General features: G+C 39.7%; 2 protein-coding genes across 2 annotated transcripts in view; both read right to left on the reverse strand.

Annotated features, from left to right (window-relative positions):
* Window positions 1–4,876, reverse strand: part of ttpa (tocopherol (alpha) transfer protein) — a 6,249-nt gene extending 1,373 nt beyond the window's left edge. The window contains exons 1-4 of the mRNA XM_034132692.1: window positions 4,642–4,876; window positions 1,872–2,025; window positions 1,496–1,689; window positions 1–39 (exon numbers count right to left, since the gene is read on the reverse strand). The exon at window positions 1–39 is cut by the window's left edge and continues 72 nt beyond it. Of these exons, the coding sequence (XP_033988583.1) occupies window positions 1–39; window positions 1,496–1,689; window positions 1,872–2,025; window positions 4,642–4,815 (561 nt within the window). The 5' untranslated portion in view covers window positions 4,816–4,876. The remainder of the gene's footprint in view (window positions 40–1,495; window positions 1,690–1,871; window positions 2,026–4,641) is intronic.
* A 9,105-nt stretch (window positions 4,877–13,981) lies between these two features.
* On the reverse strand, window positions 13,982–19,224 carry LOC117484231 (coiled-coil domain-containing protein 38-like). Its single transcript, XM_034132695.1, has 5 exons — window positions 19,169–19,224; window positions 16,523–16,652; window positions 15,640–15,842; window positions 14,683–14,776; window positions 13,982–14,129 (listed from the first exon to the last, which is right to left on the reverse strand). Exons 1-5 carry the CDS (start codon window positions 19,222–19,224, stop codon window positions 14,004–14,006), a joined length of 609 nt encoding a protein of 202 aa, XP_033988586.1. The 3' UTR covers window positions 13,982–14,003.
* Window positions 19,225–21,308: the final 2,084 nt, after the last annotated feature.

Genomic DNA, 21,308 nt, shown 5'->3' on the forward strand with positions numbered 1-21,308 from the left:
CACCAGATGGATACCTCGGACTTTCAGTGGAAAAGAGTCCTGGACATGCAAACACACACATACAAGGACGGGTGTAGAAACAATATAACGCTCTTAGACTTGAAAAACAAAAGGAAAACACATTCTGTAAAAATGTGAACAAATTGAACACTGAAGCTGTTCAGCTATTTCAATAAACAATATTTCTAAGCAATCAAAAATTATCACTGTAAAAAATCATCTTTCTACCGGCCGATCTGATAATAATGCTCAAAGGGAGGGAAGATAAGGCTGAACAAAAGGACTCATTCCCATACTTCGTTATGTTGAAGCCTCTTGGAGCAAAGAAGGTTTCACAGCACCAAGATCATTTATTGAAACTTGTTTAACTTTGGGGGGAAACAATTCTGCTTTCTTTACTTGTTGCTAAAGTAGCGCTAAGTGCTAAATGCTGCTGAGAGCCAGGACTGAGAGCTGGGAATGTTGCGGTCCACAACGCTGTTTGATCAGAAGTAGCATACTCAGTACAGATGCACCTGTAATGCCACAGCTGGATCTACCACAGTGCAGTATTAGTGAATTCCACTCTGAAACTGTAGCTAACTAACAAACATATTGACTCTAACAATGTGCTGCTTTAATGGTGTGTTGTTTAGCTGTGTTCCTAACTTACGCAAGAACGTTACAGAAATAACCTTCCTGTGTGCAACATGCAGTCATGGGGCAACCCAGTCTCACGGCATTTCGTGTTATTAGTCACGAAATTAATTTAATCTATTGATTCGTGTTCACCAACACGATTTTCACCTTTTTTTCGTGTCACACAGAACGATTTTAAAAGCAATGTATTTCTATTGGTAGTATGTTTCGTGCCTGCAACACGTCTTTTTGTCCGGTCGGGTCTTGGAAGACCAGAAGCTGTGTGGTTCATAAAAACATGTTCTTACTCAATATCTTACCCTAGCCTAACCCTATCCCTTTTATTTTAAATTGTATAATGTCTGAGTTTTTTTGCCGTCAGTGAGGAAAAGAAATGTCTCAGAGCCTCAGAATACTGACATCTGTATTTTATGTCATCTCTATTTCCTTCTAATTTGTTATTATTTGGTGCAGGCACGAAACATACTACCAATATAAATACATTGCTTCTAAAATCGTTCTGTGTCAGAATACTGAAATCTGTATTTTTTTAAATGTCTTTTTCCTTCTAATTTGTTATTATTTACATTGCTTTTAAAATCGTTCTGTGTGACACGAAAAAAATGGCGAAATCGTGTTGGTGAACACGAATCAATAGATTAATTTCGTGACTATAACACGAAATGCCGTGTTGCATGAGGAGGTTAGTGGAGACATCGATTTCTCCTTTCTGTTATATAGTGTTTATTTAGTATAATGTTTGATTATGGATGCAGCATTGCACCTTAGCATATGTAGAGTTGTGTGTCCAGCTTCACAGCACATAGTAAGAGCTGTGTTCACATAAAGCTGACCTGGAGCAGGATGCTAGGCCTACCGAAAGCACAGAGGAAATCTTTCTGGCCAGGGAAGGGTTAACCTGCAGAGCGTGGCCTAAGCTCCATCCCTGCAGGTCAAAAATGGCCTTCAGACCCTGCGTCTGTGTCTCCGTTTCCATGGAGATGATCTCTGATGTCATCAGGCTGACACTGAACACCTGGAAGGCCAACCAGTCTTTTGGGTCCCACTGTCCTGCAAACAGAAACCACTGTACTCTGTCTTCATTCACATTGCATCAGTCTGTAGCAGTAAGCTCTGGTTACAACACGTATCAACAGGAACATAAATATATATATGAATATATCACCTTATATTGGAATGTGTTAGCAAAGCAAATATATATATATCCACACAAAGAACACAGGTTTACTGACCGATCCTGTAGATGAGCACCCTGCTGCCGCTGTGGTCCCGCTGGGGGAGGACAGCGTGGTACGTTGTGTTGAGGAGGCCGAGCACAGAGGAGGGGGACAGACAGCGGCTGATCTCAGGACTCTCCCTGCGCCACCGCTGATAGTTCAGTAACAGCTGCACAGGACACAGGAAATGAGAGTTATTCATAGGAATTAACTGCGTCCACCCCCCCCCCTGTGACTGCAGTTGAAATACTGGTGCACTATAGAACACATGCTAAACAAGTGCTATCAGCTACAGGTCGACACAGATCAAATGGGTTTATCGCCTATAATCTGTTCTGTTCCCAGTACCAAACCCTCAAGGTAAATACTGATCAAACCGAAAATAAAAAAACTAATTCAGTTGCGAAGTTTTATTAAAAGCAAATCCAAGAAGAATTTGTGTGGTAAGAGTCAGGGTCAGTTTGTGTGCCAGTGATTCAGACTGCTGAGCTTACACACAGTTGGGTGAGCTCCAGGTGTGTGCACAGTAAACCACTCAGCTTCATGTTGAGCCAACCAGAGGACCAGCTCTACTCAACAGCCATCAAACACTGCGTACTACAGTATACAGTCTGCGGTACGCCAGTGTATTTTATTATTTGATCTTTTATCAATGTAGGGTGACCTTATCATTTACAATTAGCGGATTTAATATTTCTGTATTGCTTGTTTTACACCAAAAAAAAATGTCTAGGATAATATTTGGCAAGCCTAACCAGATAAATATATGCAGTATTTAGTGTTTTAGTTGCCTCAAGAGGGACACATTTTGACTTCTGAATTCTGAAGCTCTGTGATTGTCAGTGTAACTGTGAACCGACATCCACAAGACCCTGAAACTGGAGCCACTGAATGCTATTCAGTCAAAATTAATTTGTATTTATGCACAGATGTTTTTGCTCTGTCTACATGTGTCTACACTATCAACAGTGTCCAAAGTCACTTTTTCTCTAATGGATATAGTTTTAGTGTACAAAACTGTAAGTACCCGATGGCTCGTTCAAGTACTGGATCACATGAAGGCTTGTTTGTAAAGTGCCTGAACGACGCATTTAGAGAGTAGCAAAAAATGCCTAAAATGTAGCAGATACACTCATCGCTGAAATAAATAAATAATGAATTTGACCATCCATAACCCGATCACACATATGGTTTGGTATCCTGCTGCAGAGGTCCCTCTCCCACCTGGAGAAGGCTCGGGGCTCTGTGAGGATCATGTTCTTTGATTTCTCCAGTGCCTTCAACACCATCCAGACCCCACTGGACAAGCTGCAGCTCTCGGGGGTGGATCACCACCTCACCTCCTGGATCCTGGATTACCTCACCAACCGTTCACAGAACACGAGGATTGTATTGCGTGGATAATAGACCAATCACAGTAAATGTTTATTTTTCATCTCACAGTGCACATATTTAAGTAATCATAACACAAAGCTAAAAGTTAATCTGTTGTTCCTTTCTCTTTTCAAGAGTGCTTCAGAGGATGGCTGAATTCACAAAACGTGGAGAAGACCAAGAGGGAGAAGTTGGCCGGTTACTACATTTCACAAAAAATGCAGGACCTTGTGAAAAGCGGAAAGAAACAGTTGAAGGAAATTGCTTACAAATATGAAGTAATGGGTGTTTTGAAATGTTTTCAAATGTGTGTTAATGTTCATTGTGTGTTATAAATTATTTTCTTGCTTCTAATCATTTGATGTATGAGTATTTATTTACAGACAATACATTCTATACATTCTGGTACCTTTCTGGTGAGGTAGGTGCTCTGATCTGAAATGATAGATGTTCATTGAGCTAGTGCAATTGGGTGAGAGTGTTTCATCATCATATATGACCAGCTTAACCATCAAGTAATCCCAGCTAAAGTTCTACTCAAGATCATACCAGTCTGACCAGCTAATGGTGACCAGCTAGAACACTGTGACCAAACCAGCTATCCTGACCAGCTAAAGTGTCCAAAACCCCTCAAAACCAGCAAACTAATAAAGCCTAATATTGACTGGCTGGTCTAAGCTGTTTTTTTCAGCAGGGTCTACTTTTACTTAAGTACAAGATCTGAGTACTTCTCCCACCTCTGCCTGCAGCAGTCATAAACAGCTCTATACTTCATTAAGTCAATCTGACTCCTCTCTCTGAAGTGTGTGTGTAAAACACTCCTCTCTCTGAAGTGTGTGTGTAAAATACTCCTCTCTCTGAAGTGTGTGTGTAAAATACTCCTCTCTCTGAAGTGTGTGTGTAAAATACTTATAATATTATTACTCGTATACTGCATTAGCCTGACTTCACACTTCTACCCACACATCGCCTCACACTCATCTGTTTTTATTTCATATGTATACACACTTTCTGTACCTTTTCCTTACATACACAACAACTTTAAAACTTTTAATTGAATTTGTATTTTTACTGGTTTTTATTTTTAATTTTCTTATTATTTATTTTTATTTTGTTCTTATTTTATTCTTGCTTTATTAAGTCCTGTGTATTAAGTGTTGTTATTTATCACAAAGCTATGTGTGACTACTGCTTATTACCTGGAAATGTGGGGTTAGTATTTGTTTTGGTTTTGGTTTATGAATCACTTTGAGTTACCTTTGTGTATGAAAAGTAAGTCAAACGTACTGTGCGTGTGTGTGTGTGTGTGTGTGTGTGTGTGTGTGTGTGTGTGTGTGTGTGTGTGTGTGTGTGTGTGTGTGTGTGTGTGTGTGTGTGTGTGTGTGTGTGTGTCGGGCAGGACGGGCTGTACCTTCAGGGAGAGCTCCACGTCCAGGTCTCTGGCCCACAGGAACTTGGTGAGGAACTGGTCTGAGAAGATCCTGACGGAGGCCAGCTCCTGCAGGGCTCTCCGCCTCAGGTCGACCAGCCCCCGGCCCAGCGGCTCCAGATCCTCCGGACCGCCCCCGAGCTCAGAGCCGCTCATTTCGCTCCCAGGTCCCGCTGCACTCACTGCCAGAGGGCTACTGCGGAGAGTGCTGTGTGTGTGTGTGTGTGTGCGTGCAGGGTTGGGTTGTAACGCAATAGCCTACATGTAACGGCGTTACGTAATCAGAATACAAAAATCAATTCAGCTCGCATTGTATTTGAAAAACGAGTAATCTCATTATAGTTACTTTCGTAAACCTGAAGTGAATACATTTTGGAATACTTATTGGAATTATTAGTGGAAACGGTTTCCTCACAAGTCACAACATGTACTATTCATTACCGGCAGATCTGTGAGAGAGAGAGAGAGAGAGAGAGAGAGAGAGAGAGAGAGAGAGAGAGAGAGAGAAGAGAGTTGAGAGAGATGAGAAGAGAGAGCGAGAGAGATGAATGAGCTAGAGAGAGGATAGAGAGAGATGAAGAGAGAGCAAGAGAGAGAGACGAGAGAGAGAGAGAGAGAGGCGAGAGAGAGATGCAGCGTGTCTGTGAGGCCCCGCCCCCGCACGCAGATGAGCGAGAGAGATCTATTTTTAAATATATTGAAAGTTAGATGTACGGAATTAGTTTTGTTTCATAAAGATAAAGCAACACTTTCTCAGTATCAAGCAAAAACTAAGAGTTTAAGAGAAACAAAACTGAGTCAAGCAAAATAAATGTAATTTCAAAAAATAAAACTAAAAACTTTCATGAAAACTCCCCAGGAGACACCAACACAAACGTGGCCGAGTGGGCTCCGGAGTTTGCTGCATGAGTTGCACTGTATAATCTGTGGTGTAGTGGGCTGTCACTCAAAAACCGAGTAGCCAATGGGGACGCACCCCTGAAAGTCCCGCCCACCTGGGACGTTTGTGTCAGAATCGTAAACAAAAAATGAGGGAGCGCAAACGAGAAGAGCTACAGTCTGATCATTGAGAAAGAAGCAAAGAGAACTGCAAACAAAAAGATATGTTAAAACAAAGAAAAAATACTTATAGTTTACATGAGTACACAAATGATTTGTTTGCAACTTATAGTTTCATTTTTTAAATTAAATTAGTTTTCCTTGATTCTGAGAAAGTGTTCCTTTATCTGTATGAAACAAAACTAATCCCATACTCATAGCCTACTGTGCTTTTCACGCAGACAATAAAAGTGAATTTTGAAATGACAAATAGCTTTTTTATTTGTATTTGCATTAAAAACGTGTTTTTAAACCCTTCTGTTCAAAGTTGATATTTTGTTTCTTAAAAGATTAAATCTTTAAAAACATGCTGTTTGCCATTTTTAAAGTTTGATGGAAGAAATTAAAATATAGGTCACTGACGTGGAGCTTTAGGCCTGCAATGCTTTAAAAAAAAAAGTTTAGTTGTTTCAGTTTTGCAGAGTGAATATGGATGTTAAATTCACAAATTAATATGAATAATCTTAAACAAGAACAGGATCTTGAGCCATGATGTTTTTAAAGTACAGAAACATTCAGAATGCATGACGATTCCTTCATAGGTTTTGTAATAGACCCCTAGTACTCTTAATTTATAAAGTAATAATAATACATGTGAATGATTGAGCTCATTAGTGGCCTGACTGGCCCTCCTAATTTCGTTTAAAAAAAGTAAATGATGATCATTGTGAAGGGGTGTCCAGCCCATATCAATAACAGACCAAACTACAGGCTAATGTGAGATTCAGAAATTAGTTTTAAAAATCATGTCTTCATGTTATAGTAGGCCTACCTTGCATGAACCTGTTTGAAACCTTAATAACCCCATGATGTGATTATTTATATCTTAAAACCTTTAACAATTATATTTAGATGTTCATAAATATCTACATTTATGTATAAATACATGTTAGACAAACATAATTAATAGATGATCTCATTAATACCTAATTTATATGTACTACAAAAATAAGATAAAGTTTACTAAGCCACCTTTTTGTTTTAATTTATTAATTAGACAAAATGAATTCTGCTGAAAGTCATATAATGCTGTGTCTCAAACAGATAGACTAGGTTATTCATTTATTTGCCAAATAGTTGCTGCAATGCTACAATAACATTTGCAATTCGTTTTTAATCTGCCATGTACGGTATCAATGTCTCTCAGCCACCGTAGGGTCGTATAGGGGGCGTGTCGCATAGGGGGCGTGTCGTATAGGGGGCGTGTCGCATAGGGGGCGTGTCCTATAGGGGGCGTGTCGTGTAGAAGCAATCCAGACGATCAACCGGATCCTGTGTTTATTTCACCCTGCTGCACTTTTCTGTTTTCTACAGGTCAGTACATGAAAAGGATCGATGTTAACTTGTGTAAACAAGGTATAATGTTCGAGATGTTTAAGAGAGTGTGTCAGAAAGTTTTGAGCATGTTTGACATTGTAACGGTACTTTAAAAATACTAAACTGTCGGCAACTATAGAAGTGTAATTCCCCAGTGTGTGCAGATTTGACATTTGCCCTTTATACAGTGAGTATTACTGTTAATTGCACTACATATTATAGTAGCCCTGCTTCGCTATTGCACATGTGATATTATACAGAATGTGTTGGGAAGTATAAAACTGTGTCACATACTAGTGAGTGAGATACATGTTTAAGTTGGGAATGATGTTGCACTTGAGGTACAGTAATTGACTGTGACTAGGGTTGCATATCGTTGACTTTTTTACGATACCGATACCACTGAACGATACCGATACTCAACCGATACATATCGTGATACTTTCATGTTGCATAAGGGAAACATTGAGTCATCCTGCAATTACTCCCATGAAGCACTTGATGATATAGTTAACATGTCAAATGAATATTAAATTCAATTGTGGGACTTGGACCTTTTAATACTGAACAAACAATGAAAAACACGTTATCTATGAAGAAAACAGATTCTGCAATATCATTTATATCAACCATCAGACGGGAATAGCACATCTTGTCAATGGAAAAAGAAAATGGCACCAGGATAATCAATATTCAACCTGAGATTCGACTGACCAGAGAACACATAAAGGATCATGAGATCTCGGCATTGCACATAAAACAAATAGCATCATTAAAATTCAGGGATGCAAACTCATCAGGTGAGAGCCTTGGTGTCATCCTGGACAGCTCCCTCTCATTTTCACCTCACATAAATAACATCACCCGGACTGCCTTCTTCCACATACGCAACATCTCCAGACTCCGCCCATCCCTTTCTCAATCAAACACTGAAATCCTGGTCAATGCATTTGTCACGTCCTGCATCGACTACTGTAACGCCATCCTCTCAGGCATACCCACCAAGCTCATCAACAAACTACAAATCATACAGAACTCTGCAGCCCGGATCCTCACCGGCACCAAGGCCTCAGAACACATCACCCCCATCCTCATCCAACTCCACTGGCTCCCCGTTCAATCAGTCATCAACTTCAAAAACCTACTGCTCACTTTCAAAGCCCTACATAACCTGGCCCCCCCCCTATCTGGCTGACCTTCTTCAGGAGTACACCCCGTCTCGCTCCCTCCGCTCCTCCTCTGCTGGTCTGCTAACCGTCCCCACCCCACGCCTCGTCACCATGGGTGCTCGGGCTTTTAGCTGCACTGCTCCCAGACTCTGGAACTCCCTCCCCCCGCACATCCGACAGTCAGACACAATCACCATATTCAAATCCCAATTAAAAACCCACCTGTTCAGATCTGCCTACTCACTGTAGTCCTCCCTATTATATGTTTCATTTGTGTCCACTTGACTGTCTCCTCCATGATTTCCTGTTTGTGTTTTTATCATGTTTTGTTGCCTATTAGCGTTTTATTTATTTATTTTTTAACAAATTGTACGGTGTCCTTGGGTGTCATGAAAGGCGCCTAAAAATAAAATGTATTATTATTATTATTATTATTATTATCAGGTATGAAAAAGGTGGCAAGGATCCGAGCCCCCCGACCCCCCCACGGAATATCGGCTTTAAAATGAGGAATAACAGGATGTTAGCAGTCAGAACAACTAAAGCAGGTAATAATAACAGAAACGCCAAAGAGTCACATCTAATATAAATATATAAAAGCATTTATTTTAATTGTGTAGCAGTCAGTTTATAATTTTGGCAGCACTGTTGAGCATTTTGAAAATGTATTTTCATGCCTCTGTGCAAGGCTTAGTCTTTCTATCTGTATAGCCAGTGGTGTAAAGTAACTAAGTTCATAAACTCAAGTACTACTTGGGTACAATTTTGAGATACTTGTACTTTATTTATGTATTTCAATGTTTTGCTACTTTGTTCTTCTTCTCCTCTACATTTCAGGTAAATCGTGTACTTCTACTCCACTACATGTATTTAATACCTTTAGTTACTTCACAGATCTGGATGAATGATGTGAAATATAACCAAGTGTTAAATCAGACTTTAGTTCCACCTGGAGTAAATCCACAAGCTACCCTGCAGTATACAAAGTCATTCAAACTAGCTGCACCTTTACCAGCTTTGATAACACTTTCATGATCAATCATTATAAAACATATCATATATATTATTCTGAAATGGACCAATCTGCACAATGACTACTTTTACTGTCGCTACTTTAAAGCTCCCATGTCATGCTTTTCTGGTTATTACCCGTCCCCTTGTGTTATGAAGGTTTTTCTGCATGTAACCGGTCTGCAGAGTCAAAAACCCTCAAAGTACACCCTGTAGAGAGTAAAACTCTGACACAGAAAAGACCTGTCTATGCTGCCCCAGAACGCTTCGTTGGACATTTTTCTTTTTCTATTTGTTTCTTCCGGGAACCGCATGACGTCATGCGGTTCCCGGAACCAAAATGGACCAATCCGCGGAGCTCCTCACACACCAGGAGGGGTGGGGACCTTTAGCGTAAATGTTCAACTAACAGGGAGTCCCCTGGTTGGTAATAGACGAGTTGGGATGGTGGAGAAATGCTCTCCGCAGACCCATTCTCACAGCGTTATAAACCTCTTACTCAATATCAAGCCACACTTATTGTTTTCACTTCGGCTGTGAGTGTTTGTGTGTGCTCAGGATGAGTTTCGCTTGTTCTCGCTGTATCGCCGACCCGGAAACCACACCAGTAAGCCAGCTCACTGAGCAGCGAGCCTCGCAACGTCCCGACCAATCGGAGCACACTGGGCTCACAGGGAGGGGGGGGGCAGGAGCTCCAACAAGCCGTGTAGGACAGAGAGTGAATACACATACTATACAGAGATGCTGTATGAGAAACCAATGTGAGTTTGGAACATTGCACAATGTAAATGTATTCTAGTAGACCTCAACAATGGAATTATGATCAGTAGAAATGGCCATGACATGGGACCTTTAACTATATTTTGATGATAATACTTTTTACTTTTACTTGAGGAACATTTTGAATGCAGGACTTTTACTGTAACAGAGTATTCCTACACTCTGGTACTTCTACTTTTACTCAAGTATAAGATCTGAGTACTTCTACTTTTACTCAAGTACAAGATCTGAGTACTTCTCCCATCTTTGTTTGTATGTTGACGGTTTAAAAAAAAAATCTTTAAAGCACTGAAAAACATTTTAAAATGTATTTAATTTACGTTGAATTTGTTTCATTACTGTATTCGTTTCTGTGTTTCTTATTGTTTCCGAATGTTTCGTCTATTTGAAAGAAGTTGTATTAGGCGCTTTCACACCGGAGTACTTTTCCCAGTATAGTTCCGATATAGTTCCGAAAATGTGCGTTCACACCAAAGAAATCCGGAACTAGAACTTAGTTCATGAACCTTTTCACCCCTTTTTCAGTCCCTGCTAGAGAGCAGGTACTGTCATGGGAGAAAAAGCAATGGGACGTCGTTTCCTCCGGAGCGTCACGTGAAGCGACGTCCGTTTGTGATGATGCCGCACAGCTGATCGTCTAACAGCAGCCAGATCAGTGCATGCGCTGCATCGTCCAATCAGTGAGTGATACACAGTAAGGGGGCGGGGCGAGTGTCTGAGGATTTCACCGGAGGATGGTCTGGTAGTTCCTCGATTATCGCTCCTCGATCCTCGGTCCTCGGTCCTCCGGCACAAATAAGGCCACTGGGACGATACTCAAGATGGCGCAGACAAATCAACTTCCGGTGATACCGAGACCGAGGAGCGAGGAAATGAAAAATAAGAGAAGTGAAACGCACCCAGGGACTTATTCCGGTGTGAACGCGATCTGCTCTTTAGTTCATCAGAACTAAAGAGTTCTGATGAACTAAGTACGGCATAGTACTTGGTGTGAAAGCGCCTATTGACAGTTTGTATGTGACAGTTTTGAATAAAGTTTTTTTTAAAGTGCTTGAAAGCAGTTTCAACTGTATTTATTCTACGTTGAATTTTATTTCTGTGGTCTTTTTATTTTTTGTATTGTTTTTGGAACATTTTGAACATTTGAGTGTTTTTTTTGTAAGTTGACAGTTTTAAATAAAGCTTTTTAAAGAAGTGCATGGCAGCAATTTGAAAATCATTTTTGGATTTGTTTTATTTCCGTCATCTTTTCTCATCAAGTTGTTTAAATTGCTCAAAAGCAGTGGAAAAGGTATTTATTTTAAGGATTTGTATACTTCTGTCGTATTTGTTAATTTGTATTCTTCATGCTTCATCTAAACATCTGATAATGACAGTGTTTGTATAAAGAATTTTTTTTAAAGCGCCAAAAATCGATAGAGAGGCGAAGTCCCTCCCTTTCCATGGGACCTTATTTTGGAAAAAGTATGTATTGAAGTCAATGGAGAGAGAAAGATGATCTTTGGATCCCGTTTGAATTGTGCCACGAATTACACATATGATGTTTGTCAATTTAAAAGATAAATTTCCAAGTCAAAAAAATAAAAATGTGTCGTAAAACTGTGAAGTAACACATTTGTTGGTGTGAAAGCGCTCAATGAACTCCATCTCCCGTCTCGCACCACACACCCAGACGGCCGTCACGTTGGCACATTTCACTTCTTTCTTTCAGAATGAGGCGGAAAGTATTAAACGAGGTGAAAATCACTCCAAGTCTGGGCATGTTGAGAGCTGTACATACACACAAGGGGAGTTAGTCTGTTCCTAAGAGCCAGCATGCGGGACCGGGACTCTGGGATTTGTAGTCTTTCTAGTTGCGTATTTTTCATAGTCTTATATTTCAACAGTTTTACGACAAACTGTGACTTTTTTGACATGGAAATTATTTTTTAAATTGACAAACATCATATGTGTAATTCGTGGCACAATTCAAACGGGATCCAAAGATAATCTTTCTCTCCCTATTGAATTCAATAGAGTGGCGAAGTCCCTCCCACTTACTTCCGGGGTATGGGACCTTATTTCGGAAAAATTATGCATTGAAGTCAATGGGGAGAGAAAACTTATCTTTCGATCCCGTTTGAATTGTGCCATGAATTACACATATGATGTTTGTCAATCTTAAAAAATCATTTCCATGTCAAAAAAGTCACAGTTTGTCTTAAAACTGTTGAAATATAAGACTTTGAAAAATACGAAACTAGAAAGACTACAAATCCCAGAGTCGCGTAAGTGATGTCACAATTGAGACACTACGATACACGTATAATACCGTATATATACGATCAGCGCCATATAGATATAATCTATCTATATGGCGGTGGCTAAGATAAGATAACTTTAACAAGATGCCTGTGTGCTTAGTACCAGGTTGTTATCATACCAGCAATGGGTCTTGCTCGTTCTTTCGCTTCCCGTCTGATGAAAGAGGAGTGTGTAGATCAAGTTAGCTACCTAGCTAGTAGCTAGCACGTTAGTTAGCATTACAGCCGTGTCATTTTTATTAGCCTTAACATGAAGTAACATTAAGTAACCCAAAATGTTAAACAGTAAGAGTAGTAGTCATATTTCGTGAACCCTTTGAAGAGTACTGTCACCGGTGTGATCATTCTATAATACACAATTTAAGCCCGGGGGAGAAATGCTAACGCTAACGCTAGCGATCTTCTCTACTTCATGCTATCTGCACAAATGGTTGACATTAAACATTAAAACGACCAGGCAGTTCAGAGAGAATCAAAGGAAGGCAGGCAGGCAGCTTTGCATGACATTCTTCAGGACGTGTTTCATTGTGGTGATAGTGAGGGTAGTCAATCGTTTTGTTGACAAGACAGTAGTGACGGCCATCTTGGTGACGTGTGTTGTTGACCAGAGATGTAGTTCATTGAGCGTTTCACACAAAAGGAAATTATGGTAAGATAATGGTGAGGTAATCATTAGGTAATGGGTAACTACTGTTTGAGTAATGGTAAGGTAATCATTAGGTAATGGGTAACTACTGTTTTAGTAACGGTAAGGTAATCATTAGGTAATGGGTAACTACTGTTTTAGTAATGGTAAAGTAATCATTAGGTAATGGGTAACTACTGTTTTAGTAATGGTAAAGTAATCATTAGGTAATGGGTAACTACTGTTTTAGTAATGGTAAAGTAATCATTAGTTAATGGGTAACTACTGTTTTAGTAATGGTAAAGTAATCATTAGGTAATGGGTAACTACTGTTTTAGTAATGGTAAAGTAAGCATTAGGTAATGGGTAACTACTGTTTTAGTAATGGTAAAGTAAGCATTAGGTAATGGGTAACTACTGTTTTAGTAATGGTAAAGTAATCATTAGTTAATGGGTAACTACTGTTTTAGTAATGGTAAAGTAAGCATTAGGTAATGGGTAACTACTGTTTTAGTAACGGTAAGGTAATCATTAGGTAATGGGTAACTACTGTTTTTGTTTGCGTTCCTTGAGTTTACCGTACCCAAACGGCCTAAGTAATGGTAAGGTAAATAATGATGACTTAAGCAGTAAAACGTGAGTCGGATCCACCTCCACCAGTTGATCCAGTGTGGGACCCAAGCCAGCCGAAGATGGCAGGTTTAAAAGCGCCCTGCTGCAGCGGACCATTGCTTCAATCAAAGTCTCCCAGGAACTCCTCATTAAGTAACCATTAACGAATGATTCGTTAATACAGTACCCCCCAGTCTGTTTACCAGTAACTAACTAACCATAAGTTCACTGAGGAACTACTCATTAACTAACCATTAACTATCTAGTAGTTCCTCAGTAACTAAGCAGCAACTAAGCACATTTTGTGTACCTTATTGTAAAGTGTTACCAAAGAAGTTGTTTGTGGCAATATTTCAGTCGGCTACCATTCCTTTTGGACACACATATTTCTACATGTTTGGCTTTTCATGGCATGTGTTGATTTATTTTCTACTCGTCGTCCTCAGTGGTGAAGAGGAAGGCATGGAGTTCTTCCTCGGCAGGTAGGTTGTCCTCCTCACTGACTCTGATCTTCTGCTCAACAGGGAAGCACCTGGGCATGAGCTTTCTTCTAGCCTGGAGAAAAAAGGATAAAGTTCAAACTGTTCAAAATGTATTTTTTAAAGTAACATTAACTTTTTGTTGCTGTAATGTACTCAAGCTGATTTTTCCCAAATCGTACCTGATGCCAAGTTTTATACATGTATTATATTATTTTTATTGTTTTATTAATTAATTAATTTAATAGGTTTTTATATTTTATCGTATTTATTGGTTTTGTCTTCCTTTATTTTACCGAGGGATCATATTGATGAAATGATTATTTATTTTGTATTAATATACCTTTTACCTCGTGTGTCCCTTAAAGTGTTGAACTATGATATCATGTTGCTATGCGGCATATGTGCTAAAAGGCTCTAACGTCTGGCCTGATGTGAAATTCTCTTTCTCTGCTTTGACTTGTGATGTGTGCCTTGTGTTTAAAGCACTTTGAGCTGCGCCTGGTGTAGGAGAAGTACTATAGAAATAAATCTTATAGTGGAGGATGATCCTGATTAATTGGATTAAATTAAAATGTGTGGTATAATGTTTCCAATATGGCATTATTCCTGTTGGAGAGAAGACTCACTTTTTTCTTGCTTCCATCCATTGATCTTAGCTTGCACTTCTTCAGCATTTCTAAGTGCTTCTCCTTCTCCAGTCTCAGCTGCTCCTCACGCAGCCTGGAACATGATGCAGTACAAGAGAAGAAGGTTTAACCTAACAGAGCTCATCACACAACCGCACCTCTCTACACGTTGTTAATAAACCATTTACTTTAGTGACTGGCCTGCAACATATGACACTAAAAAAAGCTCATTTGCAAAGTCTTCCCATTTTTTTCTGCACTTTCTGTTATTAGTCTAGTTGCCACATCATAGAGTCCTATTGTGAATCCATAAATATTGAGTACCACAACGTTTTCTGTAAGAAATGTATAGTACGGGTCCCCAGCACATACAAACTGCCGGATGCTAACTTTAGTACAGACACTAGTTAAAAAATGGGCAGATTTGGACAATTTCTGAGTGGTTTTGGGGGTTATTGAGGAGTCCATTTCTGACATTTTCAGGATCAAAAATGGCAGTTTTAACCAGAAAATGCCAATCTTTGTACTCTCTGTGGGCTGATTTGATTAATTTTGGGTGGGTTTAGAAGATTTAGGGGACTCTGGATCATTTGGATAGGACAGATTGCATATTTTGAAGATAAATTGTCTGCAGTAGGGATCATAACCAGCCTGTCACAGAGAGTACACATATTGCCACCTTCTGGTTAAAACTGCTATTTTTGATCCTGACAATGTCAGAAATGTCCAGGTTCACATTGCTGGCAAGTCATATCATTTCCATTTACAACATATGTGAATACTCTAGGGCAAATAGTAAAACACTCAGAAAAGGAAACAAAGGATTATGTACATGTTGGGTGAAATATATGACCCCTCATACACTCTCTCATTCAAAGCATAAATACTGTGATCCACAATATATTGATCTAAACACCACTGGGATCCACCTTTAACTCCAGGCTCATAAACACAGACCTGCCCCTCCTATCGTTGTCCTTGATCAGCCTCAGTGTCTTCAGGTTCTCTTTAGGGATGCTCTCCAAGAACTGGAACAGTACAGATATACGGTATTCAACACTGGACAGCTTCTCCAAGGTGCTGAGGTAGGTCATATGGGAGTCCACGCAGCAGCGATGCACTTCAGTTATCTTCACACCCAGAGCATCCGACATCGTATCCTGTAGGTAGGGAACAGACAGAAACACATATCAAACATCTCAATGAGATGCTGCAGGCCACACCCCTCTGCAAAGCCTTTTTTCATATTTTTACTTTTTGATATGGTTGGATCAGGACAGAAAGAGAGCGAATCTTTGTTCCTGAAACGTTGTGAGTCTCTTAACACAGAGGGGACACATGTGTATGTATAAAAGACATGAACAAGTGGATTTTGAATAATAGGCGACCTTAAAGTCACAGGAACAATGCAACATAAAACAAAACAAAAACAATAAAAAGTAGTGCAGGAAGGAACAGAGAATAAATAAAATAGTGCAAGAGAATGTTGCAAGACTAATGTGCAAGTAATGCAGGAGAAGTTAACTATAAGTCAAATCAAATAAGATGAGCTAAAGATAGAATGTAATATTACATTCTGTACAGTGAAATAAAATACTGTTTATTGTAATAATAGATCAATATTTCAGATGCAAACAGATTGATTGTATGAAGTGGTAGCAGTCTAATGGCCTGTGGGGTGAAACTGTCCCAGAGTCTGCTGGAATGTGTGCTGCGGTGAGATAGGATACCACTTTAGATGATTTCTTGCTTTTTAAATTGTAGGTTAAATCAAATGAAAGTGCATCCTTCAGAGTTCTACTCTGCTGTATCTAACGTACAGTACACTGGGCTTCCTTACGTGGTCCTCTGTTTTTAACGAGTCGTGGAGCTGAACCTTCTTTTTGAGCGTGGCGGCTCTCTCCTGGTCGCTGACGATCCTGTCCTTTATCTCGCCCAGCTGCAGCGTAAGTTTCTTATCATCCTCTTCCCTGCACACACACAGGGGAGAGAGACATTCATCAGTTTATTATCACATGCTGGTCACAGCTTAGTATCTAGCACTTCATGTTTTTCTTTTGAACATTTATTAAAACAAGTTCCTTGAAAGCCAGTCTCACACAACATGGTAAAGTGTTGGGAAAATCCTGAATGTCCTCTTCCAACATGAGAGTAACATGATAACAAAGGTATCATAACTGTAGCTGTGAACATGACAGGATGTCTGATTACCTAGAAGAGCATCAGGACTGTTTGAGGCATATGATAGCTATGTGATTAACATGATGATTCAGCCTCTATGGAGATAGACATATGACAAGCATGCTCATTTCTGACGTGGAGCTAATCTGAAGTAAACATTGAATACTGCTTTCTATTCCTCCATCTTGTGACTGTGTAACTCCCTCTCTTGGATATCAGCATGTGAAGGACACTGTTCAGGAACTAGTTGATGCTCTGTATGTGATGACTCCTTCCATTCTGGAGAGGATCACAGATACATGGATCCTGAGATTGAAGCTCAAGCCGGGGACCAGGGAGATTTTTCAAACATAAAGATGCGAATAATACTGTTTAAAAATAAAAAAGTACAATATAAAATAATATTTCTCAATACAAAAGTATTAGACATACAAAGAGGTTAAGGATTATTAACCTCTCTGTATGTCTTATTTTACTATTCCAAAATGTCCAATGTAATGTCTAAAATATGTTCACTTTGCTATATACCTTATAACAGGCGACCACTCCTCTCAATACATCTCCATCTTGAGTTGTAGCGCCCTTTGAGTTTGTTCCTTCTCAAAAAGACTCTGTGTGTAACCCCCTTTATAATTTCATCACACACATGTGCAGAATTCACAAACATGTCATGGATATAAGATAGGGATGGGAATTTGAAAGCAAATGTATATTAGAATATTCGACGAACTAAACGCTCTGGGGGGGCAAACGGCTCCGTGTTTACGCCTATACGATCATTTCCTGATAACGTTGAAGCAATAGCCCCGCCTCTCCCCACCTCTCCTGCTCAGAGATCAGCTGCTGGGCTGTCAGGAGACGGGGAGGAAAAGAGAGGCTCCGTTTTTTATTATTATATTATTATATAGAGTCGTTATCAATTTGTTTTAAAGCTCAATAAATAACAAAGAAGACCTTTGACCGGCACTTTTCTAATTTTGTCCGGAAGATTTAAACTTTAACGGACATGTTGACCGGCGAAAAAAAAATCTAACTGAAACTCTGCCGCACGGTCCCCTCGTTCCTTGGAAGAGGCGGAGAGGTGGGTGTTTGTCATCTGCTGGTGGACTAACCGGAGAGAATTACAGCAGCAGGAGCAAACGCTTGCCTCGGGGAGGGAGAAAAAGAGCCAGAGCGTCCACAGCGGAGAATAAACAGAAGGGCAACCATGGCAACCATGGCAACCATGGCAACCATGCGCGGGAAGTCTTCTTCGCTGCTTTTGCGGCAGGAGTACAGCGCCACTTACAGGCCCGGCATATGTACTACAGCGTCTCCAGCGCTTTCGAGCGGTCTCGTGTGAACGGACACGTTTCTGGTGCCTGTTGCGTGTGGACGGAAGACTTTTTTGATATCGATTTTGGTCCGTTTGCGTTATCGTCCTCGTGTGGCTCCAGCCTTAGTAATAGAGGAGAGGCGATTATTACCCTCGCCCAAACACTTATTTACTGATAAACAAAATCATAACTGTTACTCAGTGTGATTGGCTGCTTCACATCCCTCACAACGGAATAGGAATTATAATTTCTTGATCTTATGAAAAGTTACACTAAGATATTGAACCTTATTATCTGAGCATTGACTGTCATCTCAGTCCTGGGAACACCCGACATGTGTCTCAGAACATGGCGTCCCCGGAAGTCCGTATTTTATCTTTTTCAATTGTATTGGTTGGTTTGTGGGTTTTTTATGTTCCCTTAGTCCCGTTTTTTACTTTACATGTTTTTGTATTGTACATGCCTCTTTTTTGTCTTAATAATACCTTTAGTTTGTTGTCTTTTGTTAAAGCTCATTGACTTCAGAAGGAAGAGGATGTTTCAACAGCCCCTGTGCATTCTGGGAGAGGATGTTGTTATGGGGAAGGACTACAGGTACTTGGGAGTGCACCTGTCTCTTTTTCTATAACCCACAACAATTTGCACAACAGCTGCTTTGCACAGTTGTAATTAATATATAATACTATGCCAATAAGTGTCTGTAGTACATTTCTATATATTTCTGTAGCTTAGGGAGATTGTATATTGTAGACTTTAAAGTATTCAATGTATTCTATATTTTCGTTATATTGTGTATTATTTAAATACTCTAGTGATATATGTCCTTTCTATTGTGAATTTGTATATACTTGCTGCTAGTGTCACTTTTAATTTTATTTGTATCTTATTCTATCTTTTTTACATTTGTAACTTGTCGAATGCATGATAACACTGCTGCTGTGACAACATGATTTCACAATTTGGGATGAATAAAGTATTCATCCACCCACCCGTCCATCCGTCCATCCACCTGGGTCTGCCCGCCCTCCACCCCCCGTCCATACATCCATACATCCATACATCCATACATCCATATATCCATACATCCATACATCCATACATCCATATATCCATACATCCATATATCCATATATCCATATATCCATATATCCATACATCCATACATCCATATTTCCATACATCCATACATCCATACATCCATACATCCATATTTCCATACATCCATACATCCATACATCCATATATCCATATATCCATACATCCATACATCCATACATCCATATATCCATACATCCATACATCCATACATCCATACATCCATACATCCATACATCCATACATCCATACATCCATGCATCCATGCATCCATACATCCATACATCCATACATCCATACATCCATATATCCATACATCCATACATCCATACATCCATATATCCATGCATCCATGCATCCATACATCCATACATCCATACATCCATACATCCATACATCCATACATCCATACATCCATACATCCATATATCCATGCATCCATGCATCCATATATCCATACATCCATATATCCATATATCCATATATCCATACATCCATACATCCATACATCCATACATCCATACATCCATATATCCATACATCCATATATCCATACATCCATACATCCATACATCCATACATCCATACATCCATACATCCATACATCCATATATCCATGCATCCATGCATCCATATATCCATACATCCATATATCCATATATCCATATATCCATATATCCATACATCCATACATCCATACATCCATACATCCATATATCCATACATCCATACATCCATACATCCATACATCCATATATCCATACATCCATACATCCATACATCCATACATCCATACATCCATACATCCATACATCCATATATCCATATATCCATACATCCATACATCCATACATCCATACATCCATACATCCATACATCCATACATCCATACATCCATACATCCATACATCCATACATCCATACATCCATACATCCATACATCCATATATCCATACATCCATACATCCATACATCCATACATCCATATATCCATACATCCATATATCCATATATCCATATATCTAATGCTTTAGCCTCTGCATATTATTTAGGGCTATTCCTTTCTAGAGTCAAACTAACCTCAGGATAAATCATGCTTACATTTTCCTAGAGGTGGTCTCTATGTCCTGCACGAGCTCCTTCAGTGGCTCATCTCTATGTCCTGCACGAGCTCCTTCAGTGGCTCATCCACCCAGTTTGAGATGCGAGTCAGTGACAAGACCTGATCTGTAAACTCTGTCACCAGGTCCAGTATCTGGTGGGGTTCAGAGGAGAAGACATGTTCCTGCATGGGGGGGGGGGGGGGGGGGGGGGTACACTGTGAACATTGCAAATAAACACTCAAGACACAATGAGGTACAGCAGCAGGAAAACTGACCTCAGATTGGGAGCTGTCGCCATCCACGTTACCATCCGTGACCCTGCAATGCCAAAGACAGGGTCAGTGCTGGAGACAGATGGAGATGCACCGAGCCCTGAAGACTTCATCTGCTTGCATCTGACCATTTATTTATTTTATTATATATCACTACAATAAACAATACATTTGATTTGATTTCACTGTACAATATTTCATTTGAATGTCTTTACTTGTCTATCTTATTCTATTTACACGTCTCGTGCATTTACTTGGTTTTTGTTTTGTGTTCTATATAGGAAATAAGTATTTGATCCCTTGCAGACTTTGTAAGTTTGCCCACTTACAGAGAAATTAATATACAAAATATTTGTAAGAATATACAAAAGAAATCGAGAAATTGACATTATATAAAAGATAAAAATGTATTTGCATTTAATTGTGTGAAATAAGTATTTGATCCCCTTGCAACCAACAAGGATTCTGGCTCCCACAGACCAGTTACATGAGTCCTGTTCCTTTAGGAAAGTACTCCTAACATCAACTAGTTACCTGTATAAAAGACACCTGTCCACAGAATCAATCAATCAGATTCCAACCTCTCCACCAGGGGCAAGACTAAAGAGCTGTCTAAGGACCTCAGGGACCAGACTGTAGACCTGCACAAGGCTGGGACT

This window comes from Trematomus bernacchii, unplaced genomic scaffold, assembly GCF_902827165.1.
Source record: "Trematomus bernacchii unplaced genomic scaffold, fTreBer1.1, whole genome shotgun sequence".
In the NCBI taxonomy this organism is placed as follows: Eukaryota; Metazoa; Chordata; class Actinopteri; order Perciformes; family Nototheniidae; genus Trematomus; species Trematomus bernacchii.